Source organism: Rhinatrema bivittatum, chromosome 7, assembly GCF_901001135.1.
Source record: "Rhinatrema bivittatum chromosome 7, aRhiBiv1.1, whole genome shotgun sequence".
Classification (NCBI taxonomy): Eukaryota; Metazoa; Chordata; class Amphibia; order Gymnophiona; family Rhinatrematidae; genus Rhinatrema; species Rhinatrema bivittatum.
Genome location: NC_042621.1, coordinates 71,694,263 through 71,710,079, shown reverse-complemented (window position 1 = coordinate 71,710,079; position 15,817 = coordinate 71,694,263). Strand labels below are relative to the sequence as shown.

The following is a 15,817-nucleotide window of genomic DNA, read 5'->3' as shown; positions in this document are numbered from 1 at the left end:
CGAAGCCTGGTGATGCAGTTGAGTTCTTCTCTCATATTGGCAAAGGTTCTTTATAATCTAAGGTATTGAGGGTTCTTTCTCCTTCATGGACATGAGGTCTCGGAAAAACTGTAGATAGTACATTGGATTGATTGATATAAAAAGCAGAGACAACCTTTGGTAGAAACTCCGGGTGAGTGACAATGACTACCCGATCATGGAAGAATTGTGTGTATGGCATACAGTGTATACAAGCTTGGAATTTGCTTTCTCTAGTAGCTGAGGTCATTTCAATAAGGAATGCTACTTTCTGTCTTTAGTGGCCTGAAAGGCAGCTTCATGAGTTGAGAAAGAACATTACAAAATTGGAGGTTTTTGTGTTGGGGCTGAATGCAGCACAAGCTTTTCATAAATCTTGATATCAGTGAATGAGTACAGATGAGCTTAGCATATACTTGAATGTGGTAAGCAGCTAAGGCACTGAGATAGGCCTCACTGCATCATCACTGAAAGTATGAGTTTGAGAGAAGCAGCAAGGGTTTGCTTTTGCAAGAAAATGGGTCCAAGGTTTTCTGTTGGCAACATTTGGAATGTCCCAACCATTTGAAGCCATTTTTCTTTTGGGTTCCATCCTGAAGCATACAGCTTTTTAGCTGGAACCAAAGAGTTCAACATCCTAGCCATTAAGATTAAGGTATGGAAGGGTTGGATGACAGAGCATTTGTTCATCTTGAGTTAACATAGGATCTGTCCCAAGATATATGGGAAGGCTGATAGAAAGTTATACAAGATATGCAAATCATATGTCTGGGTCATTTATTTATTATTTATAAACTTTTTCTATACCAATATTCATAGCAACATCATATTTGTTTACATTATAACAGCAGTAGGAAATTACATTGAACCGGAGGGGGGCTAAACAGGGGAAATAGAAGGAACAGCAAAGAAAAGAAAGGAGAACCAATCAAGGATAACAGTTACTTAAAATATAATGCATATAGATAATTGTAGGAGTAAGTATATCATAGGACTTTCAAAAATGTAAACGGGTATATGTACAGAGTTGAGCATGAAATTGGCGTGTTAAGAAAGTAAGGGAGGTGGGTCAGGAATTGTAATGGGGAAGGCTTGTTTAAATAGCCAGGTCTTCAGGTTAGTGCAGGATTTGTAGGGACATGTTTCGAGCCGTAGATTAGAGGGCAATGAGTTCCAGTGAGTGGGTCCGGCTATAGATATAGCGCGTTCCCTTGTAGATGAGAGGTGAGCGTGTTTTAGGGCAGGTACATGAAGAGTTCCATTCTTTGAGGCTCTGGTGAGTCTCTTTGAGTGTTTAGGTTGGAAAGGTTCCTCAAGCCAATTGGAGTTATGGATGTGTATAGCTTTGTGGATTATGGTGAGGGTTTTGTAGATGATGCGGGAAGGGATCGGGAGCCAGTGCAGGTCTATGAGGATGGGAGTGATGTGATCATATTTGCAGGCATTAGATCTAGTTCGAGCTATTGCATTCTGCAGCAGTTGTAGCGGTTTCAGAGAAGTGGAAGGGAGGCCTAGGAGGAGTGAGTTGCAGTAGTCAAGTTTTGAGGCAAGCGTGGCTTGAATGACAGTACGGAAGTCACTGGGGTGCAGTAGGGGTTTTAGTTTTTTCATAACATTAAGTTTGTAGTAGCCTTCTTTGAGGATTTTATTGATATGTTTCTTTAGGTTCAGCTGCTGGTCAAGGTGTACTCCAAGGTTTCGTGTGCAGGGCTGTGAAAGATAAGCATTAAAGGCAGGATCATTTGCAAGGTAGGGTTTGGGGGGGGAATGTGTTGAGAGATGAAGAGCAGTTCTGTTTTAGAAGAGTTGAGGGTGAGGTGGAGATTGGAGAGTACGGTGTTTATTGAGGCAAGGCAGTTCTTCCAGTGTTCAAGGGCATTGGTGAGAGTGTCACGAATGGGCATGGGTCATGCTGAAGCTATAAGAATTAATTGAGTATAGTTGCACTGTTCTGGCAATCAGCAGTAATGGTGGAAAAACAATCATAAGGCTTGTCCCGTGACTGAGGAGGAAAGTGTCCTGAGCCAGTCTGAGATTACAGAGTAGAAGTGAGGAAAAATGGATCTAGTTTTCTGTTCTGCTCAGATACAAACAGGTCAATCAACAGCCGAACCCAAGTCGAATTGTTTGTAGGCCACAAAGACCTCTCTCATGCAAATGGAATATTCTGCTGAGGCAATCCAGCAACGTGTTGGAGATTCCTGGAAGATGGGTGACATGTAGGAGAGGCCAATTTCTGGTTGCACCCTCCCAAATCTTTAGTACTTTCTTGCAGAGGCCATGATTCTTTGCCTCATCATTTGTTGACATAACAACCTGGCTGTCTCTTTGAATTAAGATACTCTTCCCTTGAAGATGCATGAACATTTATAGAGCATATCTGATCGCCCTTAATTCCAGCAGATTGATGGGAAAGTGGCTCTCCTCGCTAGACCAAGTACCTTGCTGAGCAAACCCCTACTTTTGGGAGGTGTCCATTGTTAGTGAGACTTGAAGAGCACAACCCTGCATCCTGAAGCATGCAGGGTTTTACCACCAGCATAACTCTCACCTCAGAAACCTGAACTGTGGATAATAATGTTTGGGTCACTTGATCCCATTAAAAGCAGAAGCCCCAGCATAGATAATGGATATAAAGGCAGATCAGTTGGATCACATGCAATGGCTGCCACCATATAACCTGATGCAATGAGAATCACTCTGGCTGCCGTGTGCTGAGAGGTCAGTAGGTTGTGTATCAATGATATCATGGTGTACACTCAATCCATTGCCAAAAACACTCTTTCCTGCAGTGAGTCTAACTATGCTCCAAAGGATTTCAATCTCTGAGCAGATACTACATTTGATTTCTTGAAATTGACTAGAAAGCCCACATTTTGTAGAAGATGGACCATCTTGTGTAGAGAAAGCAACACATTCTCAAGAGCTCAGTGTGATAAGCTAATCATCCATGTATGGAACAACTTCAATCCCCTGGCGATGCAGGCATGCAGCTACCAATGCAAGGCATTTGGTAAAGACTCTCTGAGCTGCCAATAAGGCAAATGTAGTAGTAGTAGTAGTATTAGTATTAGTATTAGTAGTAGTAGGAAGAGTCCACCTTGAAGCAAAGATAGCCCCAATGGGAAGGATGGATGAGTATGAGCATATCCTTTGCTCTAGAACAAATAGCTATTCATGCTTGAGAATGTAAGGGAGAAATCATGCTGAGAGAATTCACCTTGAATTCATCTCAAAGTAGATGTTTGTTCAAGGGACTCAGAGCTAGAATGGATCTCAATCTCCTGATTTCTTGGGATGATGGAATATTGTCCATGCTGGGACACAAGGTGGTGAGAAATGCACTCTTCCATCTTCAAAAACAGTTATGGGTAATAAGACTCCTTTCGAGGCTGAAGAAGAGTCTATGGATTTGGAATAAGTCATGGTGTTATTACACCATATAGAATTGGTGCACAGAGATATGGACAGTAAACATGGAACTTTCTTGCCAAAATTTTCCAGCAGCCTTTTTCTTGGTGGACTTAACAGACTGATGCTGCACTACTCCAAACCCAGGAGATTTGTGGACTCTGAAATAGGCGTTTACCACTTTTTCATCTGCAACCAGCTTAGACTGGGAGAGCTTTTGGACCTGACAGGATGTCCAAAATCTGGAGGGCCCTGAAGACTTTTAAGGGGATTTTAATGCTAAGTGTTGTCCCCATCTTTTACATGAATTTTGAATATGACAGGTGTTCTGGGGCGATGTATGATCCATAAATGAATTGGATGGTATATCTGTAGACCTGAATGTGAGGGTTTACTAACCCAGGACCCCAATGATGATGAAGGCAAACCAGAGGGCTCTTCCAGAAAAGGGGAAAAGCCCTGGTCAACCACCTCTGAGTGACTTGACTCTGCTGCCATTGAATGGTAAGATGAAGAACCCAGTATCAAAGGTTCTGATGAAGTGTTCACCCCAATGGGCATTATTTGGACCAGTCTGAGGTATTGCTGCAGCAGTGCAGGAGAGGAGTGGCTGGATTTGAAGGGCGAGGTATAAAATTTCTCACTATACTTGCAATCTGGTCAAGCAACTGACATGTCCTCTGACCTGGTGTAGGTGGTGGAATATCCTCTTTGGGGACAAGGAAAGGTTCCTGACCTCAATAGGTTTATTTTTTTCTTTGGAGAGAGCAGAGGTAAGATGACCCTCTTCAGCAGTTGGCCTAGCGTGGTTTGCATACAGCTGTGTAAGTAATGCAGCTCAATTTTGGTTCGGGGCTCGATGCATCAAATGCTTCAATTAAGTGTAGAGCAGATATGTTTATGTTGATGCATGCATCAGTTGCATCAAAGTGCTCAACTTCAAATGAGCAACCATGCTTGTTTTGTACTGTACATCAATGAGCCTTTAGGATGGCAGGTCAATGCATTGAAAGAGTGCCTCGAGGGCCTCCATGCTTCCAGACTTATGATTTTTCGACAGGTTCTGATGCCAGCGAATAATGCTGCTTTTTCCTTCAGTGCAGGGCATATTATATATTGCTCGATCCCTTGGCTTTGATTTTGGACAATGGGGGAGTCTTTTCGGAGCTCCTGTTCAACTTATGTCCCAGTCAGGCAGACACTACACTGCGGGAGGAGAATCTACTGTGGCTTCTGAGAGACTTATGAAGTTTCTCTATGTGGTTTGGCCTGGAGTGTTTGGAACATGAGGACATCTGTCTACAGGTAGAAGCAGGTTTGCCTGGGCATGGTCCAGATCCTGGCAATGATAAGATTTCATAAGGGAAATCACCTTATCACAGATGTAAGCCATTTTGAGAAGGCAAATGTTGTGGGTTTTTTTGTAGCACTGAAACGTTGGTGCTGCAGTGCAGCAAGGCAATTAAAAGCAGAAAAACTGAAAAGAATAATGAAAAATATTTAAAATGTTAAACAATTTTGAAAAAATATCTATCTGGAGAGAGACTGAGTACATGTCTGTGCTAGAACAAAAAATGACCAAAGAGGCTCAAGAGGCAATGCCTGCAAGGGAACTCCCGCACATGCTAAGTAGAGCTCAAAGCTTTACTAGCTCGGAGCAACAAGACTGTTCAGTGCCACCAGATGTCACCCACATGTATTAGCTGATTCAGCCTGTTTATAGATGAAAAAAGAAAATATGCATGGTTTAACAATTGCCGAGGGGACATAGTTTTCACAGTCCTTTGCTCCTTTTTCAGTGGATAAACCGTTTTTGGTAATTATACTAATTGGGTAAATGGTTTTGAAAAGTGCCTTTTTGGTTGCTTGCCAATTAAATCTATTACACAATACACACACCAACAAAACCTGAAATATCTGAGCAGTATCCAATTAACGATTCTTTTGGAAACGCATCTATTTTGAAAAACAGGTTTCTATCACTTGATCTAACTGCTAAAATAGAAATCCAGTTTTAAAATGCAATATAATATGGGTAATTTAAAGCAACATACTAGCAAAAAAAATACAAACCATAAAAACAGAATATAAATTACATAATTCAGCTGTAAGTTAAGCCACTTAAGAAATCCATCACGCTGCAGTCTGCTATGGAAACAGGTGTAACTGCATGCACATATGTCAGCACCCTTACGAAGGCTGCCTGCTAATTTTCAAAGCAGATTTATACACATTAGTCCATTTTGAAAATTCAGCTAAAGTCTGCAGATACATTGTACCTGCAGACTTTAGCCCTGCACAGGCTAGTAAAATTACCCTCCTTAATCAAAAAGTACTTGCAAAAGTGTCCAGATTCTAGAGATGTGATTCAGCCGAACTTTTTGGTTCGGCTAGGGATGTGAATCGTTTTTCTGACGGATGATATTTTCTCATCCATCAGGAATCGGGGGGTCCCCGAAAGCAATAGGAAAACCCCACGAAATGTTCGTGGGGTTCTCTTATCGTTTTGGGGGGAGGGGTGGGCACACAAAAACAACCCCCAAACCCACCCCGACCCATTTTATTTTATTATTTTGGGAGAAATGAAGGAAAGATGCCAAACAATGGGACTAGTAGTAGAAAAGGAGCAAAGAAAGAGGTAACTTGATATTTTCATGTTGCAAAAGATTAAAAGGGTCACTTGAAAACTGGTGCTTCAGTTTGCCAAGTAAGGCTGGCTCTCTACTCACAGGAATGCATTGACAGTCAACCTCCTGTCCAATCATGGATCCATTACACTTATTAAGATTCTGGTTCAGCGGCTAAAAAGAATGAAAAAAAAAAAAAGGAAGGACAGAAAAAAACAAGGCCAGTCAGTTTTCTAAATAAGGTGGCTTTAATAGTACAGTCACTATGCACTCCATGCACTGTTAATCAGAGTGATCAGTGTATCCAACAAGGGGGTTCTGTGTTTCATTTTCAGAAAAAAGTACAGTAGTTATCTGTTGTACAGTAATTCTTACAGACATGTTCCTAATAAGTTGTGCATCTTTGAAGTAAAAATAAACAGTTTAGTAATTTGTTTTTACATCACTTTAGCAATTTTAAAACAAAATAACTATGAGATGGATTCAAATGAATCAAAACAGGCACTAGGGGAAATAAAAGTTCAATCAACTAGTCTGATTGTATTAAATAGTTCCTCAAATTGCTCATTATTAAATACAATTACAATTATATCTTCATGGCCTTGCAAGAAAGAATCCAAACATGCATATAAAAACTAGATCTCATTTCCAAAAATGATGGGAAAATTTCAAAATTAAAAAAAACTCTCCCCCCCCCCCCCCACACACACACACATTATCACTCTTTTAACAATGTTAAGAATGGCTAATCTTGTAACAAAACAATGAAGTTACTTACCTGTATCAAAAGTTCTCCAATGGACAAGAGCAGGATGTCAATCCTCGCACACGGGTGACATCACCCGATGGAGCCTGGCATGGAACTTTGCCTTCAAAGATTCTAGAAGATACTGAGCATGTGCAGCTATCGCCACCTCCCAAGCAGGGCCCCCCTCAGTCCATTATAAAGCAGTTTATTTATTTATTAAAAATTATTTATTATATCCAGCCTAGAGCAGACAAACTGTGCTAGATGGCGCCGTGAGGACGGACATCCTGCAGTCTATCGGAGAGTTCCTGTTACAGGTAAGTTCATTTTCTCCAAGGACCAGCAGGATGGCAGCCCTCACATGTGGGGGATTCCCAAGCTACAGGCTGCCATAGATTAAAAAATAAGGAAAAATGTAATGGTGCCAAAGGCACTGCTGTTTTGGGTGGTGATAGAAAAACTTTATGCAATCTGTTCTCCCACCCCTCCCCTTTTTTTTTTTTTTTAAAGTCTGCCCAATAACGGGCTCTAGAAGGGAATGGAGCTGGGTTCAACAAATCAAACGACTCCATAGGACATACTGTTTTAAAATACTGTTTTGCAGCAGTGGCCCCTGCCAAAAACAGGGGTGCACTGTGAATACATGACCAAAATCCCACTTTTCTGCTTTGAAACAAGCACAGGGAGCTTTGGCGTGGCTCCATTAGGATCCAGGTCCTGCTGGGCAAAAGAAAAACACTACTCACTAACCAAGAGAAACATCACATTTGCCCTTAAGCATTACAGGGTTTTGGTGTCTAAAAGAAACTTCAGGAGACTATCTAGGGCTACAGAGCCCTCCCGATGGATTTCTTTTATCCGAAGAGGAGATTGTCTTTACAGACTTATGCATATTAGTCAGGGACAAGATATTTGCACAGAAAACAATTTACTTGGGAAAAAAACTTCTAAGAAGGTGGGAATGAGGCACTGGTGTCTGTGGCAGACCTCATCTGCCAAGTGACCACTAATAAAAACCTGACCTCCCAGGTCAGATGATATGCTAAAGGATTGCATAAGCATTCCGGCCGTCGGTTGCCAGTATTCAAAATGGCACCGATAGCCTTTGCCCTTACTATGTCACAGGGGCTACCGGTGCCATTGGTCAGCCCTTGTCACATGGTAGGAGCACAAGATGGTGCCGATGGCCATGTGACAGGGGCTGACCAATGGCACCGGTAGCCCCTGTGACATAGTAGGTCAAAGGCTATCAGCGCCATTTTGAAACCGGCAGCCGAGGGTGTGAGTGCAGGGGATGGCTCTCGGACCCCCACGCTGGACCACCAGGGAGCTTTGGTATGTCTTGGGGGGGGGGGGTCAGGAGGGTGTGGGGTTTGTTTAAATTGGCTTCTAGGCAGCCGAATAATTCGGCGAAGATTCATTGTATTCGTGGGGAATCGCGATACGTTTCGATTCCCCACGAATACAACGAATAAGGCCCTATACGTTGTGGATTCCCAATTCAGAGAGAACGAATGCACACCCATATAAGATATATTGGTAGACAAGCAATCTACCAATATATCATGTGTGGCATCATGTGATATATCTTGCAACATCCATGCCACACACCTGCGCAAAAACAGCAGTGTGAGGTTTTTTCCCCCCAAAGATGGATCCCTGAACCCAGCAAGATACTAAAGATAGTTCTGGTAGAAAGCAGCTACTTGGAAGCAAATTAATCAGGAGAGAACAGAAACGCCCCTCTCCCGAGAAGTGATTAAAACACCTAGGGGAGAACAAATTAAGGTTTCCTCTAACAAGTCATGCTGTTGCAGGGATAGAGCAAGTCATGCTGCAGGGATAGAGCAGCCCCTAAGCTGTAAACATCTATGTTGGGCAATTCCCTAAACTAACTCCCAGATGAAATTTCACCCAGGGAGCTTCCACTAAATTTGTTTCAACAAAAGGGTCTATCTTCTCAGTATACATATGATCATAAAAACTAAGTGATTAAAAAAAAAACGGAATAAAAAGAGATGGTAACAGTAATGCCACACAGGGCCGGTTTTAATATTTTGGCACTCTTAAGCAGGATTTGAGAGTGGGGGCTGGGAGGACCTCTACCTCCTCTCCAGAGTACCATAGCAGTGCCCCTTTGAAGTGGATTGCTAGAGCAGGCTCCTCCTTGGCACAGTTGCACTCCTCTTTGGCCTGGGCATTTGGTGTCTTAGGCAATTGCCTGTGCCTAAATCTGGGCCTGATTTCACAGGATTTTGCTCCTGTGAAAATCTGGACTTCCCCCTTAACCAGAGATCAGTGACCATCAAGACAGACTCCTCACCCACTTGGCATAGGACTTCAAGTCCTTTTGCCAAAGATAGACTCCTTCTATTGAAGAACTGCTTCTTGTTGTCATTCAAAGAACCCTCACAACTTTCAGGTTTACATTTACTACCCTCCATCGAAGTAAGAAAATGAAAGTCTTACTTTTTTTTTTAAAGGGATGAAGAAACATGTGGACAAAGGTGAACCGAGAGATATGGTGTATTTGGATTTTCAGAAGGTGTTCGATAGTCCCTCATGAGAGGCTTCTAAGAAAACTAAAACGCCATGGGATAGGAGGGGATGTACTTTTGTGGATTGCAAACTTGTTAAAAAAAAGACAGAAAACAGAGAGTAGGATTAAATGGTCAATTTTCACAATGCAAAAAGGTAAACAGTGAATGCCATAGGGATCTGTACTTTGACCAGTGCTTTTTAATATAAATATAAATGATCTGGAAAGGTGTATGACAAGTGAAGTGATCAAATTTGTGGATGACAAAATTATGCAGAGCAGTTAAATCTCAAGCAGACTGTGATAAATTGTAGGAGGTCCTTGTGAGACTGGAAGATCGGGCTTCCAAATGGCAGGTGAAATTTAATGTGGAAAAGTGCAAGGTGATGCATGTAGGGAAAAAACCCTTGCTGTAGTTGCACAATTTTAGGTTCTATCTTAGGAGTTACCACCCAGGAAAGAGAACTAGGCAACACACATTGAAATTGCCAGCTCAGTGTGCTGTGGCAGTCAAAAAAGCAAACAATGTTAGGAATTTTTAGGAAGGGAATAGCAAATAAAATGGTGGATATCATAATGCCTCTGTATTGCTCCATAGTGAGACCACACCTTGAATACTGTGTGCAGTTCTGGTCACCACATTTCAAAAAAGATATAGCTGCACTGAAGAAAGTGCAGAGAAGGGCGACCAAAATGATAAAGGGCATGGAACAGCTCCCCTATGAGGACCCAAGCAGCTCCACAACATTGGAAATATGAAAAAAATCTTCAAATTAAAACACAGAGGTTGAATTAATAAGCCTGACTCTACCAATGTTATGCTAGGGAGAAAAAAAACAAAAAGTAATAAGGAAAGAAAAATGTATGATTCGCCTAATGTATGATTCACCTAATGTATGATTCAGATACTTCACGCATATCCAGCATAGCTCTCTGCTTCAACGGCAGGGGAGAAGAAAAACGGATATTTCACGCATATCCGGCATAGCTCTCTGCTTCAACGGCAGGAGAGAAGAAAAACAGATACTTCATGCATATCCGGCATAGCTCTCTGCTTCAACGGCAGGGGAGAAGAAAAACGGATACTTCACGCATATCCGGCATAGCTCTCTGCTTCAACGGCAGGGGAGAAGAAAAACGGATACTTGAAGCAGGGAGCTATGCCGGATATGCGTGAACGGCAGGGGAGAAGAAAAACGGATAAGTCACGCATATCCAGCATAGCTCTCTGCTTCAACGGCAGGGGAGAAGAAAAACGGATACTTCACGCATATCCAGCATAGCTCTCTGCTTCAACGGCAGGGGAGAAGAAAAACAGATACTTCACGCATATCCAGCATAGCTCTCTGCTTCAACGGCAGGGGAGAAGAAAAATGGATACTTCACGCATATCCAGCATAGCTCCCTGCTTCAACGGCAGGGGAGAAGAAAAACAACCAATAAGGGCTGAATAACAGTCTGGGTAAAACAAATAAGCATGGGTGTAGCTTGCTTATTGCGGCGGTTACTACCCCTACTACCCCTAACTAATCAAGCTTGATATTTCACTTGGATGCAGCTCCATCACTGCTCTCTACATTAATGGTGGGGGTGGAAAGGAAATAGAACCAAAGAGCTAAGAGAAACAGATAAGTATGAGAAAAAAATGTGTGAAGCTTGCTGGGCAGACTGGATGGGCCGTTTGGTCTTCTTCTGCCGTCATTTCTATGTTTCTAACAAAATCAACACAGTTTATAACATCAGAGATCCAAAATATGACTCAAAAATCTTGGTCATTTAAGTGAAGGAGATAAGACACCTGATTTTATTTTTGTATTATATTTCTTTACCCCATTCCCTCACTTTCTTAAAAAACTGACAAACATCAACAAATGTGCATTATACAGGAATTACAATAGAGGAATGAATGTGAATCAGGCATACGTCCCAGTACACATACAATACTCACCAAATTAACAATGGCTATTACCAGTAAAGCACCTATGGTAATGATGGCTAATGGCAGTCTTACAAGCGGCATAGTTTCCACTTTTTCTGAAACAACAGACAGTCTAGGTAAAAGAGCGGACCGCTCAGAACAGCAACTCTATCAAATAAATGAGAGAGAGGGAACAGTAGGCATCACTCATCCATCTCTAAAGGGGTAGTCACAAACAAAATAAAATATTTTAAGAAGCATAGAAATAGCCTATATTCATTGTAAAAGAAGGCTGCTTGTTTTCAGATTATGCCAAACTATACTTATTTCTATTTTCTGAAGGAAAAAGAAGGTTTATGAAATCACCATGTCTAAGTGCATATATGTATGTGTGCATCTGTGGACATAATGAGGTCCATATTCAAAAGCATTTAGCTTGCTGAGAAGTTATCAGGCTAAATAAAAATTTGGTAACTTATCTGGCTAAATTGTAGCTGGATAATAAGTTATTCAGCAAGAATTAATCTGGACAAGCTTATCGAGCTAAGATAGCTGGGTATAATCAGCAGAGTGGCAGGCTGAATATACAGTGCTAGCTAGCTGGATAAATTTATCTGGACAGCTTCCGAGCCAAGCAGAGTTTATCTGGCTAACTAGCAGAGCCGCACAGCAGCTGAATATGGACCTCCAAGATTCCAAGCAGGGCATTTACTTTGGATGCAAGCATATGTGCAGACCATGGATATGCGTTCGCATCCCAGACAGTAAGCTGGATTAGTTCTGGGTGAAAATTCTTGTTTATTACAACATTAATATGGTTTCTTAATTGTGGTTTCTGAGAATACAGATAAATGTCAATATTTCTTTAAATGATATTCTGAACTAAAACTAAAAAAGGTAATTTAATACAATACAGGTTGCTGCTAAATTATTATATATATATATATATATATATATATATATATATATTTTCACATCACTGGGAGAAATCCCCAAAGGTAGGAAACGAGCCATTTAGATCAATGTTTCTCAACCCTCTCCTGGAGGCACACCTAGCCACGGATTTTCATGATATCCATACTGAATATGTATGAGAGTGATTTGCATAAGCTGAAGATCCTAGATATGCAAATGTATCTCATGTATATTTATTGTGGCAATCCTGAGAACCTGACTGCATAAGTGAGCCTCCAGGAGATGACTGCGAAACATGGATTTAGATACTGGTAAAGCAGAGTTGCTTACCTGTAACAAGTGTTCTTCTAGGTCAGCAGGATGTTAGTCCTCACAAATGGGTGAAATCATCAGATGGAGCCTGGCACAGAAAACTTATGTCAAAGTTTCTGGCATCACTACAACCTCAGGGTCCATTGGGCTCTGCACATGTGTAAGCATGCCAAGGAAGTAACCTGGATGGTTACGGCTATGTGGCCCAACAGCCTTAACATGTGCCGAGCTGACACCTGCTGGCTCTGTTGAATCACTGTGGATGCCAAGGTGATTACCCTGGATCGCAGCATGAAGGCTTTTGCCTGATACTTGTCTAGCAGGTAACCCAAGAAATCCAAATCATGGTGATGGGCTGAGATGGCACTTTGGATAGTTGATGACGAACCCTAGTGCCTCCAACACCCAGATGGTCAAGCGCATAGATCGATCTAAACCTGCCTGAGAGGTGCTCTTGACTAGCCAGTTGTCCAAGTAAGGGAAAACATGCAATCCCAGCCTGCGGAAGTGTGTCCTCACCATAGCCAGGCATTTTGTAAAGATACGTGGGGCTGATGCGAGCCCGAACGGCAACATTCTGTACTGGAAATGCTGTTTTCCCACCACAAATCCGAGATATTTCCCATGACCTAGGAAGATCTGAGTGTATGCATCCTTTAAATTGAGGGAGCATAGCCAGTCCCTTTTCTGCAAGAGGGGAATTAGGGTGCCCAGGGAAATCATCTTGAATTTTTCTTTTTTTAGAAACTTGTTCAAGGCCCTCAGTTCAAGGATGAGACAGAGTCCCCCAGTTCTCTTTGGAATCAGGAAGTACTGAGAGTAGATTCCCTGCCCTCTTTGCCTTGGTGGGACAGGTTCAACTGCTCTGGCTGTTAAGAGGGTGAAGAGCTCCCTTAACAGTACTTCCTAATGCACTACTGGCCCCCAAAATGGGCATGGAGGAGAATTTGGCAAGATACCCAATAGGTTCAATTGGTACCCTTGATGGACGATGGACAGAACTCACTGGTCAGAGGTTATATTGGGCCACCAATTTGCAAAGAGCCATATCCTGCCCTCAACGGGGGGGGGGTTCCAGCATCTCAGGTACAGGAGGCTGGCTCATGCTCCCTATGATCCAGTCAAAACTCCGTCCCCAAGATTTGGTTGAGGCATGGGAGCTCGCTGCTGCCTGGGACGGCCACAAGAGCTCACCCTCTACAAATGGGAGCAAAGGGCTGGAGGATAGTTCTTCCTCTGGTGGTAGAAAGGACTCCTCTGGCCTTGCCTCGCAGACCTCCTGGCTGAGGAGGATGGGTCTGATGAGGAGGATGAGGAGGATGGCTGAGGAGGATGGCTGAGGAGGATGGCAGAAAGATGCTTGAGGGTCTCATGGTGATCCCGCAACTGGGCCACTGTGTCCCACACCTTATCTCCGATGATAACCTCTCCTGTGCATGGGCAGGTCAGCGAGTCTTTCCAGTACCTCTAGTCAGAGATCCAAGGCCCACAGCCTTGCCATTCTGCAGGTGTTGATTCCTACTGCAAAGATTCTCTCTGCCATCTCGAAAACATAGTAGGTTGAAAGACCTTGTGTTTCCCACACTCCAGGCCCTGATGCACCAGTGAAAAGGTGATGTCTTGCTGCAGCTGAGTCAGTCGTTCGGCTGCCTCCTGCACTTGCTTCCAGAGGTTGTGCGAGTATTGGCTCTTGTAGAGCTGGTAGGAGGTGATGCAGGCGATTAGCATGGCCCCCTGAAATACTTTTCTCCCAAGTGTGTCCATCGCTCTGTGATCTTTCTCCAGGGGTGCCAAGGCGTGGGTCCGAGAGCGCCTGGCCCTCTTGAGAGCAGATTCAACCACTACCGACTGGTGCGACAGCTGATGCTTTTTGAATCCGGTAGCCTGTTGGACGAAGTAAACCCCATCCGCCTTCCTGTTTACAGGAGGTATTGTGAGGGGGTGCTCCCAGATCCTCAACAGCAACTTCTTAAAGATCTCATGGATTGGAAGCCTCCATGAACTGGAGGATTTCCAGCATCTTGTGCCTGGCATCCTCCTCCATCATCAACTGAAAATGGATGGCCTCAGCCATAGCCCTCACAAAACCTATCTAGGTCAGGGTCCTCCAGTGTAGACCTCCTTCGTTCCTATGGAGAAGATGGTTCTGAGGGGAGACCCTCCAAGTCGTCAGAGTCATCATCTCAGGGGTCATATGGGGACTCATCCTCACTGAAATCCACAGGGGCTGTGGCCCTAGTGCTCAGCCTTCATCCAGAGGCTTAGGCACCAGTGCCGGCAAAGCTGGATGGGGGGCTGCAGGCCTCAGTGCTCTGCCACCCTCAATGGAGCTTCCTTCTCGGAGGAACTGGCCACAAGCACTGCATCAGTCGAGGGAAGCATCGATTCCCCGCCAGGCATCAATGGCTTCCTGGGAACAAACACCAACTGGGTTGGTTACTCACCAATGAGCACATTGAGCTGCTGCAGCAGCAGTTACAGCAGGGAGGGCGCAGGTATTGGCATTGTTGGTGGACCTGCTCAAAACTCCTCCTTGAAAGTTGCCGATGCCAAAACTGACTGGAAGGCAGGAGTGGTGGCCAGATCTTCCCTAGATCCCTGAGGTGGATTGGTGACTGGCACCAGGACGAGGATGGGCACTTCTGACCACAAGGTTGCTTCGGGGGCATCAAGCAATGCGCCAATGCCGTCCTGAGCCTGGCAGCGTGCATCGAAGGTGGCCGGTGCCAATGCTTCCTCAGCTTCCCTCAGTGCTCGGCCCGGTCTTTCTCTGGTGCTGAGGTCGATAAACTAGACGTCCTCAACCTGGAAGAGACTAACAGGAGTCGGTCCCCAGTGCCGCTATCTGCTGGCGGCATCAACGGAACCGATGGCCCCGCCGATGTCAATGGCTCGGTTTCCATCGGTGTGGCTCTAAGGTCCTTCAGTGCTGATGCCACCGATGCCTCAGACTTCCTCGAACCAAAGAGCTTCTCCATCTTATCGAGTCAAGCGCAATGTCCCTTCGAGGTCATTTGATCACGTAAGCGGCTGTCCTGGATGTCATGAGATTCCTCCAGGCAGAGGATACACACCATCGTATGGGTCCATGATGGTCCACGGGTACTGGGGGGCATTGACGGAAACCGGACAAGGCCATGGTAATATGAACAAAAAGGGAAAAACTTGAGATGGTGACAGTGGGCGATCACCACCACCACCACCAGGAGGGGGTGGGGGGAGGAAACGGAAGTCAAAATAAACTTACCAAACTGCCAAAAACACCGACTAAGAGGCTAAGGGGAATCGAAGATGTACCCACATCGAAGAAACACATGGAAAAAAAAAAT

At 43.8% G+C, this 15,817-nt stretch overlaps 1 protein-coding gene across 4 annotated transcripts in view; it reads right to left on the bottom strand.

Annotated features, from left to right (window-relative positions):
• The window catches only part of ADCY7 (adenylate cyclase 7), a 331,521-nt gene that overhangs the window by 22,052 nt on the left and 293,652 nt on the right, over window positions 1-15,817 (bottom strand). For all 4 annotated transcript variants that reach the window (XM_029608517.1, XM_029608514.1, XM_029608515.1 and 1 more), the window contains 2 exons: window positions 11,292-11,429; window positions 6,159-6,230 (listed from right to left, as the gene is read on the bottom strand). In XM_029608517.1, coding sequence (XP_029464377.1) covers window positions 6,159-6,230; window positions 11,292-11,429 — 210 coding nt within the window. The remainder of the gene's footprint in view (window positions 1-6,158; window positions 6,231-11,291; window positions 11,430-15,817) is intronic.